Raw genomic sequence first — 20,624 nt, forward strand, 5'->3', positions numbered from 1 at the left:
AAAAGCATCACTCTTGAGCTTCTCAGAGATCAGTGCTTCCAATGTTGTCTTATGTCCTCCATCTTCTCTATTTATAATTTATCTCGAATATGAGGCTCTTGGGCGAACTTGAGGGTTTTTGATGTGGTTGTACTGACTGGACATACTGGATTTTTGGGTTTTTGTTTGTTTGGATTTTATCATCTCACACTTTCTGTTCTTCCATTGCCCCATCTGTGACATGCATCCCAGGCTGCGCCTCCTCTGCATAGGCCTGGGAGTGTGTGATGAGTTAGGGTCACTTTGATTGTTACAGACAGGGCAGCCTTGGCTTAGTCCTTGGGGAATGGCATGCAGCTTGTGATGTCTTTCCGTTTGTCAATGTTGCCCCACAGCAGCAATGGAGGTGAGCTGGATCTTTCCACTTCTGCCTGCCATCTGTCCTTCCTCGCGCCATTCTAGGAGAACAATGTGGGAGTGAGACACAGGGCTATCTAAGGAAATTTTCCAGATTCCCAAATGGGAAGAAGGCTCTGAGGAACAGTTAGTATGATGGGGAACTTTGAATGCTTCCCCAGGAAGCAGGGCAGATGTTCCACTTGCTCTGTCCACGCAGACTGCATGTGAGAGTGGCAGCATTGCCTTCCCTTGACTCAGTGACAGTCTGTCTGTCTTGGCATTCATGAAGAAAGGAATCATAATGGGAAAATAATAGACCACTCAGCTCACAGAGCAATTTATTTATTTTTTCTGATTTAGTTCTAGGATTGAACCCTATATTATTTTGATTTTATTAAAACAATTTTTGATAATTTCAAAGAATTTTTACCAAGCTTTGGAAGTAGATTTATAAAATTTCTGTCTGTCTGTCTCTGTCTCTCTCCCTCCTCTCTGTCTGTCTCTGTCTGTCTCTGTCTGTCTCTCTCTCTCTCTCTCTCTCTCTCTCTCTCTCTCTCTCTCTCTCTCTCTCTTTCTGTGTGTGTGTGTGATCATATACATCGCTTCTATCTATTTGTTCTTTGGTACTGTTTTGGGTGGTAGGAAATCTTACACTTTTAAAATATTTTGTCATCTCTTCATAGTCAAATATCTATGGGATATAGACCATGTGTAAGAAGCTGTTACAAGTATAAAACTTCTTTGCTAACAAAAACTTATAATGTGATAAAAAATGATCCACTGCAGTTATGATTATAAGGTGACATTTCATTATCCTTCAGGGAAATCCCATTTGGGGGCAGGGGAAATGGAGCATTTAACAGCAAGTTGGTCACAAGGAGGAAGATTGGGGGGAAGGTGACATGGGCATATTTTGATACAAAACTACTTCAGATAAGTAGAATGAGGAATAGGGAGATTGTGTCAAAGGGAGCGCAGAAGGCCTTGGACAAGCTCAAGAAATGTGGCGAGACAAAGAAGGAAAGGCAGCTGGCCCTGGGGTCAGTAGATGCTCTGACAATACTAAAATATTGTAGAGTATATTTAATTGAGTAGCAACAAAATGAAAACCATTCTTGACAGGGCCAAAAATGACGTAAAATAAATAAATAAATAAATAAACTGGTAGCCTCATGAATGTTTCTAGTAAAAGGAAACAGATTTTTTTTTTGTTCTGATGTGTTTGTAATAAGGCTTTGTAATGTGATGAAATACCTTTGTATTATTACTCTTTATGTTTTAAAAATTAAAGTGGATTCAAAGCAATAAAACAAATAGGCATTGTTTGGATAGGTACCACATGTTTGACTTTTGTCTTGGATTTTTAATGGTAGGTTGTAAATACACAGAAAATATATTTCTTAAAATCTCTATTTCGTTTTTATTGTGTGTGTGAGAGTGTGCACACACATGCCATGTCTATAAGGCTAGTGAGTAACTGACGGGAATTGGGAATTGGTTCTCTTCTTCTGCCATATGGGAGCAGGGTGTTAAGCTCAAGCTGTCAGGCTTGGCTGCAAGCACGTTTACCTGCGTAGCCATCGCTCGTCCAGTTTCACTATTTTCTAACTATATTAACTGTTTCTCTTCAAAGTCAATTTTGTTTTGGTTAATGTTACCTTACCTCAGGTCAGGAGCATGTACTTGAGCTCCTAACGTTTCCTTCTCTTGAAAAAAGAACCAAAATAAGTCACGTTCTCATCATTTCTGTCTGGGTCCCATCATAGTCACAACTTCCCATGTAGTTTATAGACCTTTCATTGTGCTTTATCTTTTATGTTAAGAGAAAGAAAGAAATGTGTTCTCTTTGTTTTTTCCTGCAATAATTAGTAGTCTGGTCCACATTTTAAAGATACAAAAGGGTATTGTCATGGGTGGGATTTCATCAACAGAGGCCCAATACTAAAGAAAAGGATTATTTATGCTATTGAGGTAGGGTTTTTAAAGCCTTTCATCCAGATAAAAGTGGGAATGATCATATAGTGCTTTAGTAGATTTTCATGGAAATTTTTCCAGATAAAATCATTTCTGGCAATCAGCAAAGATATGTTCTTAAGTCTGCTTTGGCATTGCTGCAAAGTGAAAATGGCCAGCATTAAAGAAATATTTCAGACTTTATGGAATATGTAAGGTATAATTCATTACAGTTCTCTTCCTGGACAGTGCTGATGTAATCCTGGAAAGCCTACGAACAACCCTGTTCAACCTCAGATCTCTCACACCCAGCCTAGCCCACCTTCCTCCAGGAGCTCCTCAGCACAGGCAGCATTCTCTTTAGAACTGTCACCCTGGGAATCTTCAGTCTTTCTCTCAAGTGATTGCTCTCATGGGGGTTCATTTCACTGTATTTTTCCCTTCCTCCCTTCCTTTCTTTTTTTGGAAGTCCCTGATCCTTTTTAGGTGTAGTGATCTGGTCTCTTTGTGCCTGTAGTCCTTAGACCAAGCCTGGCATGCGATAGACACTCAAGATCTGTAGAGTCAATGATTGACTGGATGTGTAAGCTGCTTGCCAGCTGTTTCTGAGTATGGAGTGACTACTACAGCCTTCCTAAGGTGTGGACAATATTCCGTGGCTATCAGTTGCATAGGGGAAATTTGTATTAAAAAGGGGATAAAATTCCCCTCGAAGATGTGAATTTTATTTATTGATTGAGTGCACCTTCTCATTGTCCCTGTGGTCCATACATCACTTACTCCTTAAAAGATCGCAGTGGAGCAGCCATTTTATGTAACTCTCCAGAAGGAGGAAACTGATTCCAAAGGCTTAGTAACTTAAGAATAACAACAGAGTAAGGATAGAAACCCAGAGTAAGGATATAAACAGACTGCAGAGCTCAACTCTTTAATGTATACCACATGAATTTGAGTATTTTTTCAAAACTCTATGTTAGATTGAACATAGCAACATGATTTCATATTTGAGTGTTCTTAAGTATGTGATTGTTAAGTGTCCATTTGTAGCCAGTTGTTATTGACCCATCTGTTTCCCTCCTGAGCAGAATCCTTACTTTGATAGCTTTTGCCCTAATGGAAACTTGTATATATAGTACCTGCAAGAAGATGCTATCTAGGGATCAAAGAATGCCCAGCGCATCTCTACTTCAGGTTAGGAATTGGAGCTTGGGTTTTGTTTTACCAGTCTTCTGGATTGATTTAGATATTAGTTTCTTTTTAAAGTATATAATCAGTTTTCATGCTTAATTTATTAATATTTTAACTAGTCTCCAAAAACAACAAAACCAATTGTAGCATTTTCTTATTTATCGCTCCACTTGTTTTTATTTCCACTCTTCCCTGTATCCTCGCCCCCCTCTTGATGGTCCTTTCTCACCCCTAACCATCATTGCACAGTTTTCAGGAAACTAGTTGGTATGGGTAGGTTGAAGATGGTCCTGATGCCTCTTTTCCAGTCTGTTTCCTGGCACACTCCTGACCTGGTTCTTGTGGCTTGAAGTAAATATCAAGGCTTCTGTAGTGAATAGTTGCTGGACCTTTTCTTCTGATGCTGTGACTAGAACCAAGCCACCAGGCTGCACTTGCAGCTGGTATTGGACTTTGAGAATACATCTTTGTCAGTTCCCCTGGAGGTCTTGACAGCTCTTAGTATTTGGACACAGGGAGTGAGTAATAATAATCCCTTTTATTTAAGACTGTCAGGCCTTTTGTTAATAATAGACTCCTCTCAGGAGGGAGAAAGGAAAGGCACGGCTTACATCAGCCATGTCTCCTCACTCCCCTAGGAATGAGAACGCCCAAGGTGAACAACAGTTTGAGCCAAGTCTAAGCCTGTCTTGGAGGCACTATGTCACAACGGCACGAGAAATTGTTTTTTAACTGGACATGAATTTCCTTTTAAGGGCCTCTGTTTATATGTACTTTATATGCTTCTTTGATTTCCTATTAGATTTGTTTTACGTTGTAAAGAGCTAGAAGCATGTGCTCTAGCTTCTAAACGTGAGGAACAAATTAATTAATAGTTTTTGTTAATATGTCCTCTGTGTCTTCTACCCAAAGCAGCACATTCTCATAAAGTTTGGATCTCACTAATTAAATGCCTTTTCAAAATTTTATCCTAATTCAGTATTTCTGGCTTTTTATTTTCTTTTTATTTTCTCCAATGGAGCAAACCAGCAACAAGCAATTTCATTAGATTACATACCTTCTGCACCTCTCATGTTTAGTCAATGCTTCCAATGAAAATTTGGTGTTACTAATTCATTTTTAACATTAATTCATATGATCATAATTTGGGTTTACCACCTCTATTGTGTTTACTGTAATGTGTTCTTCATGTCTTTTTGTGCCAAAGTTCACTAAGAGTAGTAGCATTAAGTATCCCTGTATCGAACTGTATTTATTCTTTGTCCTTTATGGTGTTGGCTAGAGCCACCTAAACTAATTGGACTTGCTTGTAAACCATGAAGCGCCATCATTTTAAATCATTTATTCATTCTTGTTCAGCCACATGTTTTATTGCACATTTCACATCTTTGCCTGAGTTTCAGAGAAGCTGATTCACACCATTGAAAGAGGATACAGCGTTAGACACTACCCAGGACAGAGGAGCGTCCTGCAGTGTCAGTGACGGCCCTGATGTTATGGATGCATTGGACACATTTTTTTTTTTTTTTTTAGAGAACAAGAAACCTGGCTTTATCTTTCCTCTCTTGTTTGCTTGTTTATTTTTGTGTCTCCTTCTCTCCCTTCTAGTTCCTGCAATGTTGATATCTTCAATAGTTCTATTTATTCAATATTGACATTGCTTTCTGATTGGCTGGTGTTCAAAATAACTTTACTTTGAAAGATTTTTTTATAAACAAAGTTTCCCACAAAACAAATTTTAAAATGGCTCAACTTGTGATGCTTAATGGAAGATGAATAGTAATAGAGACTTTTTCTTGTAAATGAAAGAATTCATAACAAGAAAGAATTCATAGTGCTGAATTTTTACAAATGTACTTAGAATTTTATTTGTAAGATTGTTGAGTCTTTGTGAACAGAATTTTTTTTTTTTTAAGTTGTGGTGGGGTAGGAGAGTTTCGGTGATAGAAACTAGCAATTAGTAATCATGAAACCTCTTGTTAATTAGTCATAATTTCTGATCATGCGGTGGAGAATCAGGCGGCTTTAGGAAAAGCTGTTTCACTATGGAATGGCTGTATGACAGGGACAAGTGGCTGCTTCAGAGAGCCCGCGCAGCAAAGCTTCTGCCCTTCCTCTCTATTTAAATGAGCAGAAATAAATGCAACTTTGTATTTTATTTAGATGGTTGAATGTTGTTAAAATCTGGGTGTTTATAATACAAAGTATGTTAAGGAATTACATAAAGCATATACTGCATAGAAAAATACAGGAATGTCACAGCATGCTTATTGTGCCAATAAATGTATATGATGTTAGATAGCTTTTTTTACTATATTAATATGAATTATAACCTTTGTAAATCAGTGTATTTGGTAACGACATTTCAGGATGGTCATTTACATATATATGAGGGTATGTTCTCCCTCTCCCCCCCCCCCCGTCTGTATCTCTCAGTGTGTGTGTGTGTGTGTGTGTGTGTGTGTGTGTGTGTGTGTGTGTGTGTGTGTGTGTTTGTATATGTTTAAATAGAATTGTAGATTCTGGCCTATGTGAAAAGAAATATAACATCAATTATTCCTAATACTTTTTGATTTGTTTTTTGTTTGTTTGTTTGCTCTTTGAGACAGGGTTTCTCGATGTGGCTTTAGCTGTCCTGGACTCCCTTTGTAGACCAAGCTGTTCTTGCGCTCACAGAGGTCTGCCTGCCTTCGCCTCTTGAGAACTGGGATTAAAGGCATGCACTGCATCACCCAGTCCAAATACTTTTAATAACATGAGTTTCAGTTTTTTCAAAGAATACAGGTCAAATATATTTTTCCATTATCTCAGGTCATGTAAAGCAAGTCAGATAAAATTGTAATATTCAATTTCCAGGTAAAAAAACTGTACATATGAGGAAATAACCAGTGGTTATTTATGTATGTGTTAGTAACTGTTAGAGCCTCTGAATTATAAATTTTAAAAATGTTCATATTTCTGTTTTAAAATTGAGTGTCTAAGTAGCCAGTGAACAAGTAAATTAATTCTATTATCTTTCATCTTCTGTGGCTCAAATATCCAAGATTAGCCATCATTGACTTTATGCTTCAGATGTGTACCTAGCAAGGAAAAATGAGAAACAGTTGGATATGATTAAAGAACAAAGACACAAGGGGATGGAGGCAAGCATTTTAGAAAATAAGGAACAGTTGTTTTATCTTAATTCTAACCATACTCATTTTTCTTTTTCTTTCTTACCTGTCAATTGAAGTTTGGTAGAAAGCTAGCCCTCTCACCTAATAACAGGACATAATTCACTGCAGGTTTTCGAAGGTGACTTTATGTTTTGTCTAAGCACAGATCTGGAAGGTCCTTTACAGTTGAGGGTGAACACACTTTGTTGCTTTTAAAAAGCAGAACAGTTTGCTTTTCATTTCCTAGGATGCACGTTTCAACACCTGCTGCCATTTTAATCTGCACGGACAAGCCAGGGCAATCTTACAGAGCCAACTGAGTGGCACATTGCATTGGGATCAGGTTGAGCTGAGCACCAGCGTGGACGTAGTTCAGAAAATGAAGGGCTATTTGTGTACAGTGGTAGTGAATGCGCAGGTCGCCAGCTTATGACTCCCTAGACGTGAAATTTCTTAGACAGTGTGTATTGTGGGACTATTTTCTATTGTCCTTGAAGATAAAGATATGGTCACAGCCATCGTTTTTCATCCTGTTGTCATGTCATCCTTTTGAGACATTCGGTGGAATCTATTTTGGTTCCCCTTCCCATGTAGCAGTTCTCCTAGTGAAGGACACATGTTAGACTGACCCAGGAAAGAGTGGAGATGTTTGTGTTCAAACACTATCACAAGGATACTTCATTCGTACGTACAAGAGACCAGTGAACTCGCGAAGCACTTGTCTCATTGGTTTTACTCTCTCGTCATGTCAGTGCCACACTGTCTTCTCATGCTGCTTCCTGCCACATCTTCTTTTGTCTGCTGTGCTCCAGTGACCCAAAGTGATGGCCATACTTTGAGCAGTCTTGCCTCTATTGTTCTGAGGACTCTTTTCTCTCCTCCCCCAGCCTCTTCTCTCTATCTCGGGTCATCTCTGTGCCTTGCAATTACATATCTTCCTGGATCCTCCTCTAGTGCTAAATTTTCCTTTACTTTTCTGGGTAGAAATAGGACTCTGTCTTTGTCATTTGGTTTTAGCATTTATACTTGATTATGCTTTCCATGGGTTTATTTTTTTTCATAAAGCTGTAAGCTTAGTGAATTAAATTACATAATTTTCCTTGCTCATGTTTCTGTTAGATAAACACATAGATAAAGGATAAAATAGAAACCTATTAGGAAGGAAAGTGAATAGTAAACATTATTTTAGATGGGTTCTCAGGTGGAGATCAACCTATTTTTTGGTCATGACTGACTACTAAGACTCAGCTTGATATATACAATGTTTTCTCTTTCTTAATATATATTCCCATTAAAGGCTGCATGCATATACTTACCTCTCTTTCTTTTTTCCACTGTACTTGACAGACGGAATCTCACAAAACTGTCCCTGATCTTCAGTCACATGCTGGCAGAAATCAAGGCAATCTTTCCCAATGGCCAGTTCCAGGGAGATAACTTCCGCATCACCAAAGCAGATGCTGCTGAATTCTGGAGGAAGTTTTTTGGAGACAAGTAAGTTGAAACTGTGTTCATACTCTGGGTCTGTCTTTCTAGAGTGACCTAGTTATCTATGTTGATAGTTTATTTCCTGAGTATATAGGGACAGTATTTGGTATTTTTGGGAAGGTGTTTTGGTTTGGTTTGTTTGTTTGTTTGTTTGTTTGTTTTTGTTGCTTTTCTTCAGTGTTGAGGATTGAGTCAGGACATTGTGTATACTACTTCAGTGTTTGCCACTGAGCTATGCCCCAAGACCTTGATAAGTGTTTAAAATGATAATCTCTCCTGTTGTAACAACAAAACTATGTTAAAAATGGAATATGTAAATTTTGTTGTTAGAGTACATGTCAGATGAGACAGAGTTATATATTCTGAAAGAATTTATTGAGTCATTTAGCTCTGAGAAACAAAGGCATATAAAATCATTTATGCCTATAATTTCTTATCATTTACATACAGAGAGAGGGGGGAGGGAGGGAGGAGAGAGGAGAATAGTTATTTTGAAAAGCATAAAAATCTGCTGAGATAGCTTAACTTGGTCTCTTGGTCAAAAGCACTTGCTGTACAAGTAAGGGAGCCACATCCTGAATTCCCAGTATCTATCCCAGTATGTATGTGTGTGATATGTGTTTATACAGAAATCAAGATACATAATCCTTAGTAGAAAATCATGTATAATATTTTGCACACACACAAAAGAGTACTTCTTAAATGTAGAGCTTAGAAAACATTAAAGAAAAAAACTGAAGCACAAGAAACCCCCAGTTCACCCAGCTACTCTTTCCATATACTAATACACAAAATCTCACTATGTTTGAACAAAAGCTATGTTGCTGGTGTTATCACAGACCTGTCAAGTGAAGATCAAGTCAAGATGTGTCTAATAAACACTTCTCATTCAGATACAAATGTCCACAAGCAGGGGAATGTTGGAGACTGAATGTACGAGTTCGTCATAATTTATGTAAACTCTGTGGAACATCCCTTAGAAGTGAACAACAGGAGGCAATGGCTTCCTCAGTGACGTCATAGCTTCCTTTCAAAAGAGTGCCTTCAGATGCTCTTGAGTGTAAGAGTGTACTCCCAGTGGGGGGAAGGCTGGTGGCACCCACGCTGATGAGGTTATTATGAAGTTAGACGTGTGACGTAGGATCTGAGCACTGAGCTGGTCAGTGCTCTCAGGCTGCTGACTAATCTTTGTCCTTTCCGTTCTATCACAAAATGACTGGTGTATAGAGCTTCTACCACAACCAGTCTATACTTGCATAGACAGTGATTTTTAACTGACATACAGTATTTTTATTCCACAAGTACATCTAAGGTTGCTGTTTGAGAAGGGTGTCGCTTAGGCTAGCCTCAAATTTAAGGTCAGGTCATCCTCCGGCTGCTTCTCATGCAGGTGTGTGCCACCACTCCTGACTTGGCTTCAAATAAAAATTAAATCCGATTTTTCTCTTCCTCTACTAAAAAGGACTTTTTGAAATGAGAGGGGAAAAATACCATTTTATTCCAGTAGTATGGATATTCTGTATTCTAGAAACCCAGCTACTCATAACATTTCTATATCCATTTATAAGTGAGGGATTAATAGTTGCACCCTCATCCACTAATGCCTACTGCAGAAGCGGAGAGTATACTCATGAAATATGTATGACTGGTGCAAAGCAGAGAGGTGTGTTCTGAAGGAATGCCAGCTTCTGCAGCTCCTGTACTGACACTCAGAACCCAGGGCATACATGGTAACTTTCAAAATAATGTTTCTCTCACAGCTTCTGAACATGTATGGAGCAAGCTGTTCATGGACATTCATTCTGAAAACTGAGATCCTGCTTTGCTATAAAGTGCTCAGTCAGGGGATTCCTAAGAAATGACAACTTTGCTCAGTCAGGGGGTTCCTAAGAAATGACAACTTTGCTCAACCTTCTCAAGAGTCACATTTACTTTGCTGACACCTCTCAGCACAATGCATGAAGAAGTTTAGAGAGCTTGGCTTTCTCTGCTTAGCCACAAATGTCAAGGGGCTGCTACTGTGTAGAACTTTTTTTTTTCCTTTTCTGTGGCTTAGTTTTTTTTCTTTTTTAAGAATATATTTTATTAATTTATTCATATTACATCTAAGTTGTTATCCCATCCCTTGTATGCTCCCATTCCTCCCTCCCTCCCATTTTCCCCTTACTCCGCTCCCCTATGACTGTGACTGAGCGGGACCTCCTCCCCCTGTATATGCTCATAGGGTATCAGGTCTCTTCTTGGTAGCCTGCTATCCTTCCTCTGAGTGCCACCAGGCCTCCCCATCTAGGAGACGTGATCAATGGACCAATGGACAGGACATTCTCCACAGTTGAGTGGAGAGTGGGGACTGACTTTCACACGTGTAGAACATTTATGTTAGGAAATCATGTAACCTACAGGCCAGGTGCTCTCCTACCTCCCGCGTCCTCCCACTGCCTGCTGAGTCTACTGACTTAGGTAGGCTGTAAATTGCCTTTAACATTTTTCCTTTTAGAATGAGCATACAACTCCAGGGTGCTTCCAGAATGAATACAAAAATAGCACTGGAGTTGTAAACTGAGAACACCTTTGCAAGATCATTAGAGAAGCCACCTCCTCATCTCTGTTGGTGTTTGTTCTGCAGTTCCCTGTGGTGTTTGAATTCATGAACAGTGCATGAATAGTGGAACTTCCTATGGGTTGTATTCTGTCTCTTCCCCATGCTACAAATAGTTGGTATTTACTTGGTTCTCGTCTTAAGGAATTCCTGTCGCTTACCTCCTGTAATGATGATGAGTGAGAATGGTTTCATTTTCATCTAACCAGTGACTTTACACTTCAGAATAGTATTGTTTTCAAAAACAGACCCATAGGAGGTTGTCTCAACAAACTGCCAGATTATAATTTTATAAATTTTGTTTTGTTTTGTTTTGCTTAAAGACTCTTATTGTGATTTACTTCCCGGAAGGGACAAAGTCATCTGTAACAAAGCATTAAGAACGAAGTAAAATAGAAAACAAACCAATGTTCAGAAGACATTATGATACTCATAAATATAATTTTGGGTCAGACCTTATGAAAACAGGGAATAGAAAAACAATTTTCAATACTATATTGCTACTCTCTGCCCTGGGCTCAGCATTTCAGCCAGTAGGCTCTGTCTGCTGAGAGCCTTAGCAGCACAAAACGGCAGGAGAAAGGGAATAGAAAATTCTGCATGTGTCATATTTAAAGAAAAATTATTTAGTGTTTCAAAAGTTTAGTCTTGCCTCTGCTTCTTTATTCTGTTCACCTGGAGATAATAGAACATTATTGAGAGAATGTGTCAAATTTTACAAAATGAGATAATATCAGACCAAATCTTCATATTCTAGAATAATCTTTATAACTCAGGAAACAAAACCCACACTGTTAATGCAGAAACATTTTTCACTCTGGCACATTTCTTAACTCACACAAGTATATAATTGCCTAGGAAAGAAGGCGGGGTGGGGGTGGGGAAAGAAAGAAGGGGGTGGGGCTGGGGCAGTAAGTCAGGGGGTGGGATGGGGAAAGAAGGCAGAGGGGGGGGGGTGGGGAAATAAGGCAGGGGCAGGGGTGGAGGGATGAACGGTATAGGAGGGCCTGGGGAAAGAATGAAGAGGCTGAAGTGCCCACACTTTGTGGAAGTATTTTTCTCAGCAGGACCAGTAGCAATTGGGATTTCATCAATGGTGTTCAAGCAAATTACTAATCAGCAAGAAGTGATGGACTGTTTTCTAATTCTCTTGGGTGCCCTCTCCTATTGCATCCTTATTTCAGTTTAGGCTCCACCTGGCTGGACATCAACAGCATTTTTATTGAAACCTCTGCCTTCAGCCAGAGCTTCTGAGGGCAGTGAGACCTGTGGGAAGCAGAAGCAACCATTCCAAATTGCTGTAAGGAATATTGGCTCTGATACCCCAAGCTTCTGGCCTTAGGAAAGGTCAATCTCTCCCTCTCTCTCTCCCTCTCCCTCTCCCTCTCCCTGCCTCACCTACCTCCAACCCCACACCCAGGGCATCTGCCAAGAAGCATCTACCACTACTTCCCCCTGAGCACTTCTCTGTTTTCACGCTTCACTTTGTTAATTTTCCTGCCACTGCTTGGGTGCCTCGTCAGCCACACTGTGCCCAGCCACATTGGAGGCTTTCCTGACAGACTGTCTAACGTGGTTTTCCACATTCTTATAAACCTAGTGCCCAGGGTCCCCTCCATTCTTCTAGTCTACAGAGAACTGTGATATATTCCTTTTCCCCAGGTGAGGCTTTTCCCTGAGACTGGACAGGCCTTTGAAGACAGGGACTCTCTATTTAACTTTGTTTCGGAGGGTCTGGCATATGTCTTAGAATGTGTGGGCAGTAATATTTATTAGCTGACCGCATGCATAATTGGATGGACAATGTCTGTTCTTTGCTCTGTTTTTAATGACTCTGTCACCAGTTACTCTGTTGGGCATAACTCCTACAGTTTCCCTGTCTGTCATTTGTTTCTTTTTATTTTATAATTTTTACACATTTTACACACTTCTACAAATATACCCCAGAAGTCCCCTTTTTTGCTATTTCTCAGTCATTTATGAGCTTCTACACAGTTAACTACACTATTCTCTGAGCCTTGCTATATTTCTGAGCATAAGCCATTGAGTATATACATAGGTTTGTCCTGCTTGCTTTTTTAAAAACACTTATGGCGAAATCTGTGATTGTTTCTTTTTTGAATTCTGGCTCCATTCTCACTCTAATTGTTAAAATGAGTTTTCACTTTATTTCGTGTGTATGGGTGCTTTTCCTGCATGTGAAACCATGTGCTCCAGATGCACGTAGTACTGCTGGAGGCCAGAAGAGGACAGTGGATCCCCTGTAACCAGCGTCACAGTCTGTTGTGTGTGGTGCTGGGAATCAAACCTGGGTCCCCAGGAAGAGCAGCCACTGCTCGTAACCACTCAAGTACCTGTACATGTGCATTTTCAATAAAATCTTCAAGCTTTTCTCTCAGTGGTTATGTTAAGTTAATTTTAGGTCTGCACACTGGAGAGACACTTGGTGATTCTTGAGCATGCGGATGAGATACGACACCATTTTTGTACTATAAGTTCTTTTTCTTGACTGACACTCTTGGTCACCTGTGCTCGGGAGACTCTTCCATATGCATGAGTTTTAGATTCCTATGTCTTTACTCTTGTTCTACCTTTCACTTAAAGAGTCTCTGTCAGGAAGTCTTGTAACTCTTTTCAGTTTTCCCCTCTCAGCACCTACCCCTCCCTGTTACTATCAGGTCTGTTGACTTTGAAGAAGCCCTTCCTGGTCGCCTGCATTTTCTTAGTTAATTAAAATCATCTGGATAAATACAGTCCTTTCCAGCAGTTTCTATGCTTCACGAAATCAGGTTCATTCTTTGTCCTGTGGGCACTCCAGCAGAGTGCGCCAGGTATGCTTTCACGAACACTGTAGATTTACCTCATAGAAGTGGAGAAGTCGAGGAGCTGCTTGGCCTTCCTGAGAGAAAGGTGGGCAAGCAGCTTGTTACCCTGAATGGGAGGAATGTAGCTTAGCTGTGAGGCTCTGCTGCGCATTTCCCTTCCTACTGTAGCGCTTCCTTGCTTTGTCTTGGTGCACTCCTGGTCTGTCCACCGTCCTTTTCTTTTCTTTGGTCTAAAGCGCATGTGCAATAGCAATGGTGCCTGTTGTGTGGTGCTGCTGGGGACATTCAACAGGTTAAGAACTGCCTTGAAGTAATCACACGATTTTGGTCTTTGATCTTACTTCAAGTACCATCCTTATATCTGCTATTTCTAGAATTAATATTATTAATATTTGACTTTATGGAACTTCCACATGTGACAATCTAAAGCAAAGGAAAAAGAATTAAACGTGAGACTTGAATTGTTCTAAGATCATGTGTATCCTCTTGTAAAAGTGAGTTAAAGATAAGTAAGTGATCTTGCTTACACTGGGGACAATGACCTCTTTAGAGCTCACTTTATTGCCTCTGCCTTTGATTTTCTGGGGAAGTGGTATGGACTTTGTTTGGTTTCCTGTATTTACTTTTCACTTTTAGTAAGAAACAAGGAAAATTATATCTTTTCTTCTCCATTGAGTAAAATACATGCTCTTCTAGGCTATTAACTAGATCTGTTTCCCCATTATAGAAAAGACAGTCTAATTCTCTGTAATTAATAGAAGGCATACATAGCTGATGCTGAGGATTCTTACAGTGAAACTATACAACAGGTTCACTAGAAAAAATAAGAAGTGAAATAGGCTCAAAAATAATCTCTATTGAACTCACTTCCATTATTGTTTGCTTAAGCAAATTATACTATTTTACCTCAATAAAATAATGTAACTTAAATAGAAACTGAATTCCTTTATTGTTGTTGGACTCATTGTTTAAAAGACAAAAATATAAAATTGTAACTTATTCATTATAAGCAGGGTCTGTTCAATTTGAGAAAGATGGGATCTAAAAAGGTGATCAGTCCTTAAAGTTTTATTACCATGAGAAAGTGCCTACTTACTATGAGCAGTAGGTTACCTGAGCAGAGACCACTGAGGGAAGTGTGAGAGGAGCATTCCGCCTCCAGGAGAGTGTGCACTGTAGCGAGTTTGTGGCCCAGCCAGCCTCTTAATGGGGAGTACCATGAATGCAGCTGACTTAGTGCAGCCTCTGGTTAGTTCAAAAGAAAGGGGGATAGTAAATTCAGTATTTTCTAAATATATCAACTCCTCTCTGTTATTCAGTGTCACTAAGCACAATCTTACTAATAACATGAGCATATTTAAAGAGGAGATCCATGTTAGCTAAATTACAAATTCAACCAACACAGAATAATGGTCCTACTAGTGCCACTGTCAGGCAGAGGATGCTCGTGGCATTATTGACCAATGTTCAGCCAAGCTACATTATCCTCAGAACATTCTTGGAGAGTGTGGAGCTCCAGTACAGGAGTGTGTGTTCTGCTCCATCTATGGCTGGCTTCCTGGCTCACTGCCCAGCCTATTAGGCCACTGCCCCTCTCTAGCCTCTGCCTGTTGTTCTTGTTTCTTATGAAAAGCTATTCTCTTAAAGCACAAGTTTTTGGATCCCTAAGAAAAGTTGGGATCCATTGACAAGTTTTAAAGGAAAAAGGGTTCAGTCTGTGTGCTAGGCAGATCACAATATGTTATTGTAGCTAATAAAGTTTAGCAACGGGCCCCGACCGTTAGTTGTATTCTTCACTAATAAATTATTACCAAGTGTTTTTTTCCAGCACAGCCTATCAATAAATTGATCTTTTGTCTATATTCATGTTTATATAAATGATATATCTCCATTACAATACTAATGTGTGTATTCACAGTATGCATAGCACAAATAAAATGATGAGCTATAATACAAAATTTCAAAACTATATATAAGAATAGTGTTGATATTTGCTTCACATCCTGGAAAAATGATTTGTGTATAACCTCTAGTGTCTATGAATACCACCTACACATGCACTTTATGTAAATATAGTAAATAGGGCTCATAATAACTTCTTCATGTGTGCCCACTGTATACTTTGTTCATATTTACCCCCTTACCCTCTGTTTCCCACTTCTCTCTTGGTACTCTCTCTGTTCCCCCAAGTCTCACTTCTACTTTCACATCATGTGCGCTTGCTCTCTCTCTCTCTCTCTCTCTCTCTCTCTCTCTCTCTCTCTCTCTCTCTCTCTCTCTCTCTCTCTCTCTCTCTTTCTCCCCCCTCCCTCCCTCCCTCCCTCCCTCCCCCCCATGAAAAATAAGGAGGAAAGTGGGAATATAATGAAGTAGTAGACTGTGGCCAGGTGGGAGAAGTGGTTTGCGATCTTTACCATTGTAAAACGTGACATTACTGGGGCCTGCTCATTGGCTAGACAAAGGAGAGGAGAGGGTTGCTCCTGAGCTGCCATCTGTGATTTATCTAGCTTTTGACTCTTTGTTTAATCTTGAGGAATTATTGTTCATACTCAAGTCCCCTTTCCTTCCCATCTTCCCCCCTCCTCCCTTCCTTTCTCATCTCCTCTCCCTATCTCCCTTCACACATTGCTCCCCCCCTTTCCTCCCTAACTTCCCTTTCTCTCCTTCTCTTTCCTCCCCTCCATCTTCCCATTTCTGTGTGCGCGTTGCTCAATGAGAAAACTACACTCATGACATTTTTGAGGTCTTTAATGTTTTCTAAATGAATTCTTGATATCAAGCTAATCACTTAGACTCCCCAAATTGTGTCTCTAAACTGTTTTTTGAAATATAATTCAGAAAAATCCTTGCATAACTTCTGTTTAAAACAAAAAACGCAAAAGAGAAAGAGAAATGATGTAATTATGTTTTACTTTCAAAAAGTTTTAAATAACCCAAAACACTCCCTCCTGCAAAACCCAAAACGCCATAATTTTCTTCTCCTTAATTTTTGCCAGCTAATTAGTTTGGAGTTAACTCATTAAGGAAAATGTTTATGATTTGCGTATTTGCAGTCTCAGAAATTCTTGTATGTTTTTACTTTTTGAATTGTTAATCTTAACAAAATTTGAATACCAGTATTTTTAAAGTGTTTTCTGTAATAGTTTATAGCCTCTTTATAATATTAAACATATTTCAAAATATTTTAAATACATTACAGTGACCTTAAATGGAGACCTCATATTAAAATATTCCTAGAAAAGGTGTTTTCTTTTGATTCAGAGATCCTGTTTGCTAAACTCTGGGAAGTTTGTGCCATTTCCCCTTTGTTCTGGATGTTTTGACATTGGTTGGGGAGTGGGAGAGAGGAAAATAGGCAAGCAGGAGATTGGTAGCTTCATTCCCATGCACAGGCAGGATTCCGCAGATGACTGGATAGATGTGTTCATTGGCCGTTGTGAAAGATCTGGGATCCTGAAGTTCCAGGTTCTACTTCACTGAGAGCCACACAGTGTGTGTGGGTACCACTGGGCATCCTCATAGAACTAGGGCTCAGGGAAGATGTGGAAGAGACAGCTGTTGCTCCCGTCACTGTCTTGCTGTGAGGAAAACTCATTTTTGTGTTGACCCAGAATCCACGAAACTGAAAACTAATTTCTTAGAAGCTTGGTAGTCAGGTAGGCATCCCAGCCTCTGCGGCGTTTTAGAATCACTTTGTGCTGGTAGGAAAGCTAATTGACTTAATAGCAAAGTGATTTTTTTGTTTTTTTTTACAGTCCACATACAGAAATGTATTACTGACTGCTAAAGGTTCATTACCGACTGCTAAATATTCATTTTATGCTTTGATTGTTGTTTATTACTGTGAAGAACAGTAATGCATTTTCCCTTCTTCCTTCTAGTTTTGCTCCTATATTTTTTACTCTTCAGTAATATAGTGATTATGCAGAAGACAAAGCTTGGCCTGCACCTCTGACTGTAATCCCAGCTCCTGAGACAGTAAGACAAGGGACTCACACACTAAAGGCTACATAGACTGTTCATGTCCAGCCCAGGCAACTTAATGAGACCTTGTCTGAAAACAGGGAATAAAAACAGTGCTGAGGATGTAGCATAGCATATGAGGGGCCCCGCTCTCTGTAGCTTTTTAATGTAGAAGGACTTTTCAGTAAACCTAAGTTTGTACAGTTTCTCCAGTCAGGGTCTTAGAATATTGCTGAAAGCTTATTTCTTTGGCTTTTATTCTTAAGAGTTCTAACAGGCTTTACTCATTGCTACCTGACTTAATTGGCCAGTATTGAGAAATTTAAGAGGTATTTTGTTTTTATTATTGCCTTTTTTGTGTGTTTTTAACACTGAGCTCTTATTGTTGAATGGAAGACAATTATAAAACCTTACTCAAACTTCTGAGCATCATTTTCTACTTTTAATGTGTAAAAGTACAGCTTGCTTTGAAAATCAACATGCGCCTTCCACGTGTTAATGAACTTTCTGAGGAAATAGGATGAAGAACAGTTGTAGTTTAGGAAGACATGAACAAATACTCGATAGTTTAAGCAGAGAGTCTGCTGTCCTATGGTCCATAACTTGAAATGGAAAACTTACAACAGGAATTATAATACAATTTTAAATGAAGTGTACTTATAGCTTCTCTGCCTATTCCTTTCTGCCAATGCTAACTAGATTTACAAAGTCAAAAATTAAAGAGTTACAATGGTGATTGGGGGTTCCTTTTAGTGAGTTATTTCCCTAGTTAATAAAAATAATTAAAAAGTGAACTTGAAAGATGATGTGCATTTTATTAGAGCATTGTATGAGAGAAGAACAGTAGAACAGGCAAGCTGGTAATCTCAGCAGCTGCCAGGAGGTGAGTGCTGCAGAGAGGAAGCTTAGAGAACCATGCCTTCTAAGTCAGGGTCCAAGGAAGAAAGCATGTTCAGCCATGGGTCAGCAAGTAGCTGCATAGTGGAATGGGGCAGGCCGTGAGTGCCTCAGAGAGAGCGAAAAGTGTCCCTCACAGAAAGAGGTATCTTATTAAGAGAGGAAAAAGTTCTCCCCAGAATAAAGAGGAGCGGAGAAGAATGTAAGAGCAGGAGTTATGTGAATAATGTTATTGTGAAAATCAAGGACAATATAAAGAAATCATTTCCTTATTTATTTCTGCAAACATAAATTTCTGAATGTTGATTTCAGACACGAAATGGGATAATTGTCCCCTCCACAATTGGTTTCTGTGACTTTCTCAGTGTACATTTAGAAGTGGTTAGATATAATTGTGCACATCTCTGGTAACCATGGTTATGACCTGTGAAATACGAATAGTCCTAGGCATCTATAAGGCAAGAGGGATTCTGATTTGCTCCTTCAGCCCTGCTGGAAAACAATTGTTTTTCCTTTATTGATGGAGCAGCAGAGCAGTGATAGCCTGATAAGAATCTATTTTCATATTCTTCAAGAAATGCAGTCATTACAAAAAAGATTGGATTTAAGTAATAACTATTTACAAAAATGTCAACAGACTTAGGAGTCAGAGTTCTAATGTTTTGCATCCATAATAAAAAAGAAAATAAGGTTATCATGCATCTTGTGAACACCCTATTACATTGTGAGCAAAGCTAGCCTTCAATTTGGAGGTACAGACACTGGCTATCTGCTTGCTAAGGTGAATACACTGAGAACTTCACCACAAAATTTAAAATAAAAAATGGGTTAGTGCAGGTAGGACAGATTTTCTTTTCAAAGCCAAAAATGATATTGCATACGAATGAACTAGAATCAATTTTTATAAACTGCCATCACCACAAGACTGTCACACAACAAAAGTGTTTTCTTGATTTTTATTACTAAAGACTGCATTGTCCAATTCCCAAGTTCTTTTTTTTTTTTTTTTTTTTTTTATATTCAGTAGTGATTTTAACTTTCAAGTTTAATGTTCACGGATAGAAGCATGCATGGTGTTAGGTAATGGCATTCACAGTTTGCATTCTCAATAAGGCATCATCTTGTCAGAGGCATAAGGTATCAGCTTATCAGAGGCCCCTCTGATGCCCAGAGCCCGCACCTGCAGAGTCCCACATAGTCACCACCCACCCATGGAAGTCTCAGTTCCTAGTGTGTTGGTGTCATTAAGAGTTAAACAGCATGCAATGTATTTCATTTTAATGATACTGGCTCCTCTCTTTGGAAGCCTCCATTCTTGCTTGCAACAGCGCTTAGTTCATTTCTCTTGCTCCTCTGTGTAAATATTCACTCTATTGTTCATGGCATTTGAGTGACTGTCAACAGTGAACTGTTTAAACATGTTTCTACATTTCTCACAGATGTGTATGGGTTCATGCCTTCATCTTTAGGAGGCTCCCCAGCACTTCTGAAGCACTTGTAATCTCTTCCGACCATGCGGTGGTTAACTTGCTCTACACCCCTTCAGTGCTTTCGAATGTCACTCATCTTTTTCATATCTTTTTTATGGGGGGAGGAGTGAAATCTCATCGTATTTACAATTTCTTTTCCCTGATGATCAATGAAGTAGAGCTTATAATTGTATGTTTATTCAATAAATAAACATACACTTCTCATGAACACTTTTTTTCTTTCAGTTCACTGTTGACTTTCTGCTTCGAATGTTGTAGATCCTGTTGAAATTTTATGCCTGTTCCAAATGTGTGTACATACCCTCCTGTGTCTCTTCCAAAAAAGCCCTGTTTCATATTTCAGTTTAAGATGTACCACAATTTGATTTTCTAAAAGAATGCTGGTGTGTAGTAATCCAGGTTCAATTCCTTCTCCCATTTGTTTCTGTGAGACCACCAGCATTTATGAAAAACATCTTAATTTTACCACCATTTTACAAATATTTGAGCTTATTTCGCAAGCTGCTGTGAATGGGTATGTTTGCTTCTGGAATAGCAGCTTTCCCACCTCTGTTCGTCTATCTGCGTCTCATCACCATAGTGTTGGCTACTGTGAAAGATGAGACTTTGCTCCTGTTCTTCTGAAGATGTTTTATTTACTCTTTGTTACTGGCATTTCGCTGTGGGGTTTAGAATCTGTTCCTAATGT

General features: G+C 39.2%; 1 protein-coding gene across 1 annotated transcript in view; it reads left to right on the plus strand.

Annotated features, from left to right (window-relative positions):
- Positions 1 to 7,982: 7,982 nt before the first annotated feature.
- The window catches only part of LOC127192738 (E3 ubiquitin-protein ligase CBL-B), a 95,503-nt gene continuing 82,861 nt past the window's right edge, over positions 7,983 to 20,624 (plus strand). Inside the window, exon 1 of the mRNA XM_051150038.1 lies at positions 7,983 to 8,168. Within this exon, the coding sequence (XP_051005995.1) occupies positions 8,059 to 8,168 (110 nt within the window). The 5' untranslated portion in view covers positions 7,983 to 8,058. The remainder of the gene's footprint in view (positions 8,169 to 20,624) is intronic.

This window comes from Acomys russatus, chromosome 8 (genome assembly GCF_903995435.1).
Source record: "Acomys russatus chromosome 8, mAcoRus1.1, whole genome shotgun sequence".
NCBI lineage: Eukaryota > Metazoa > Chordata > Mammalia > Rodentia > Muridae > Acomys > Acomys russatus.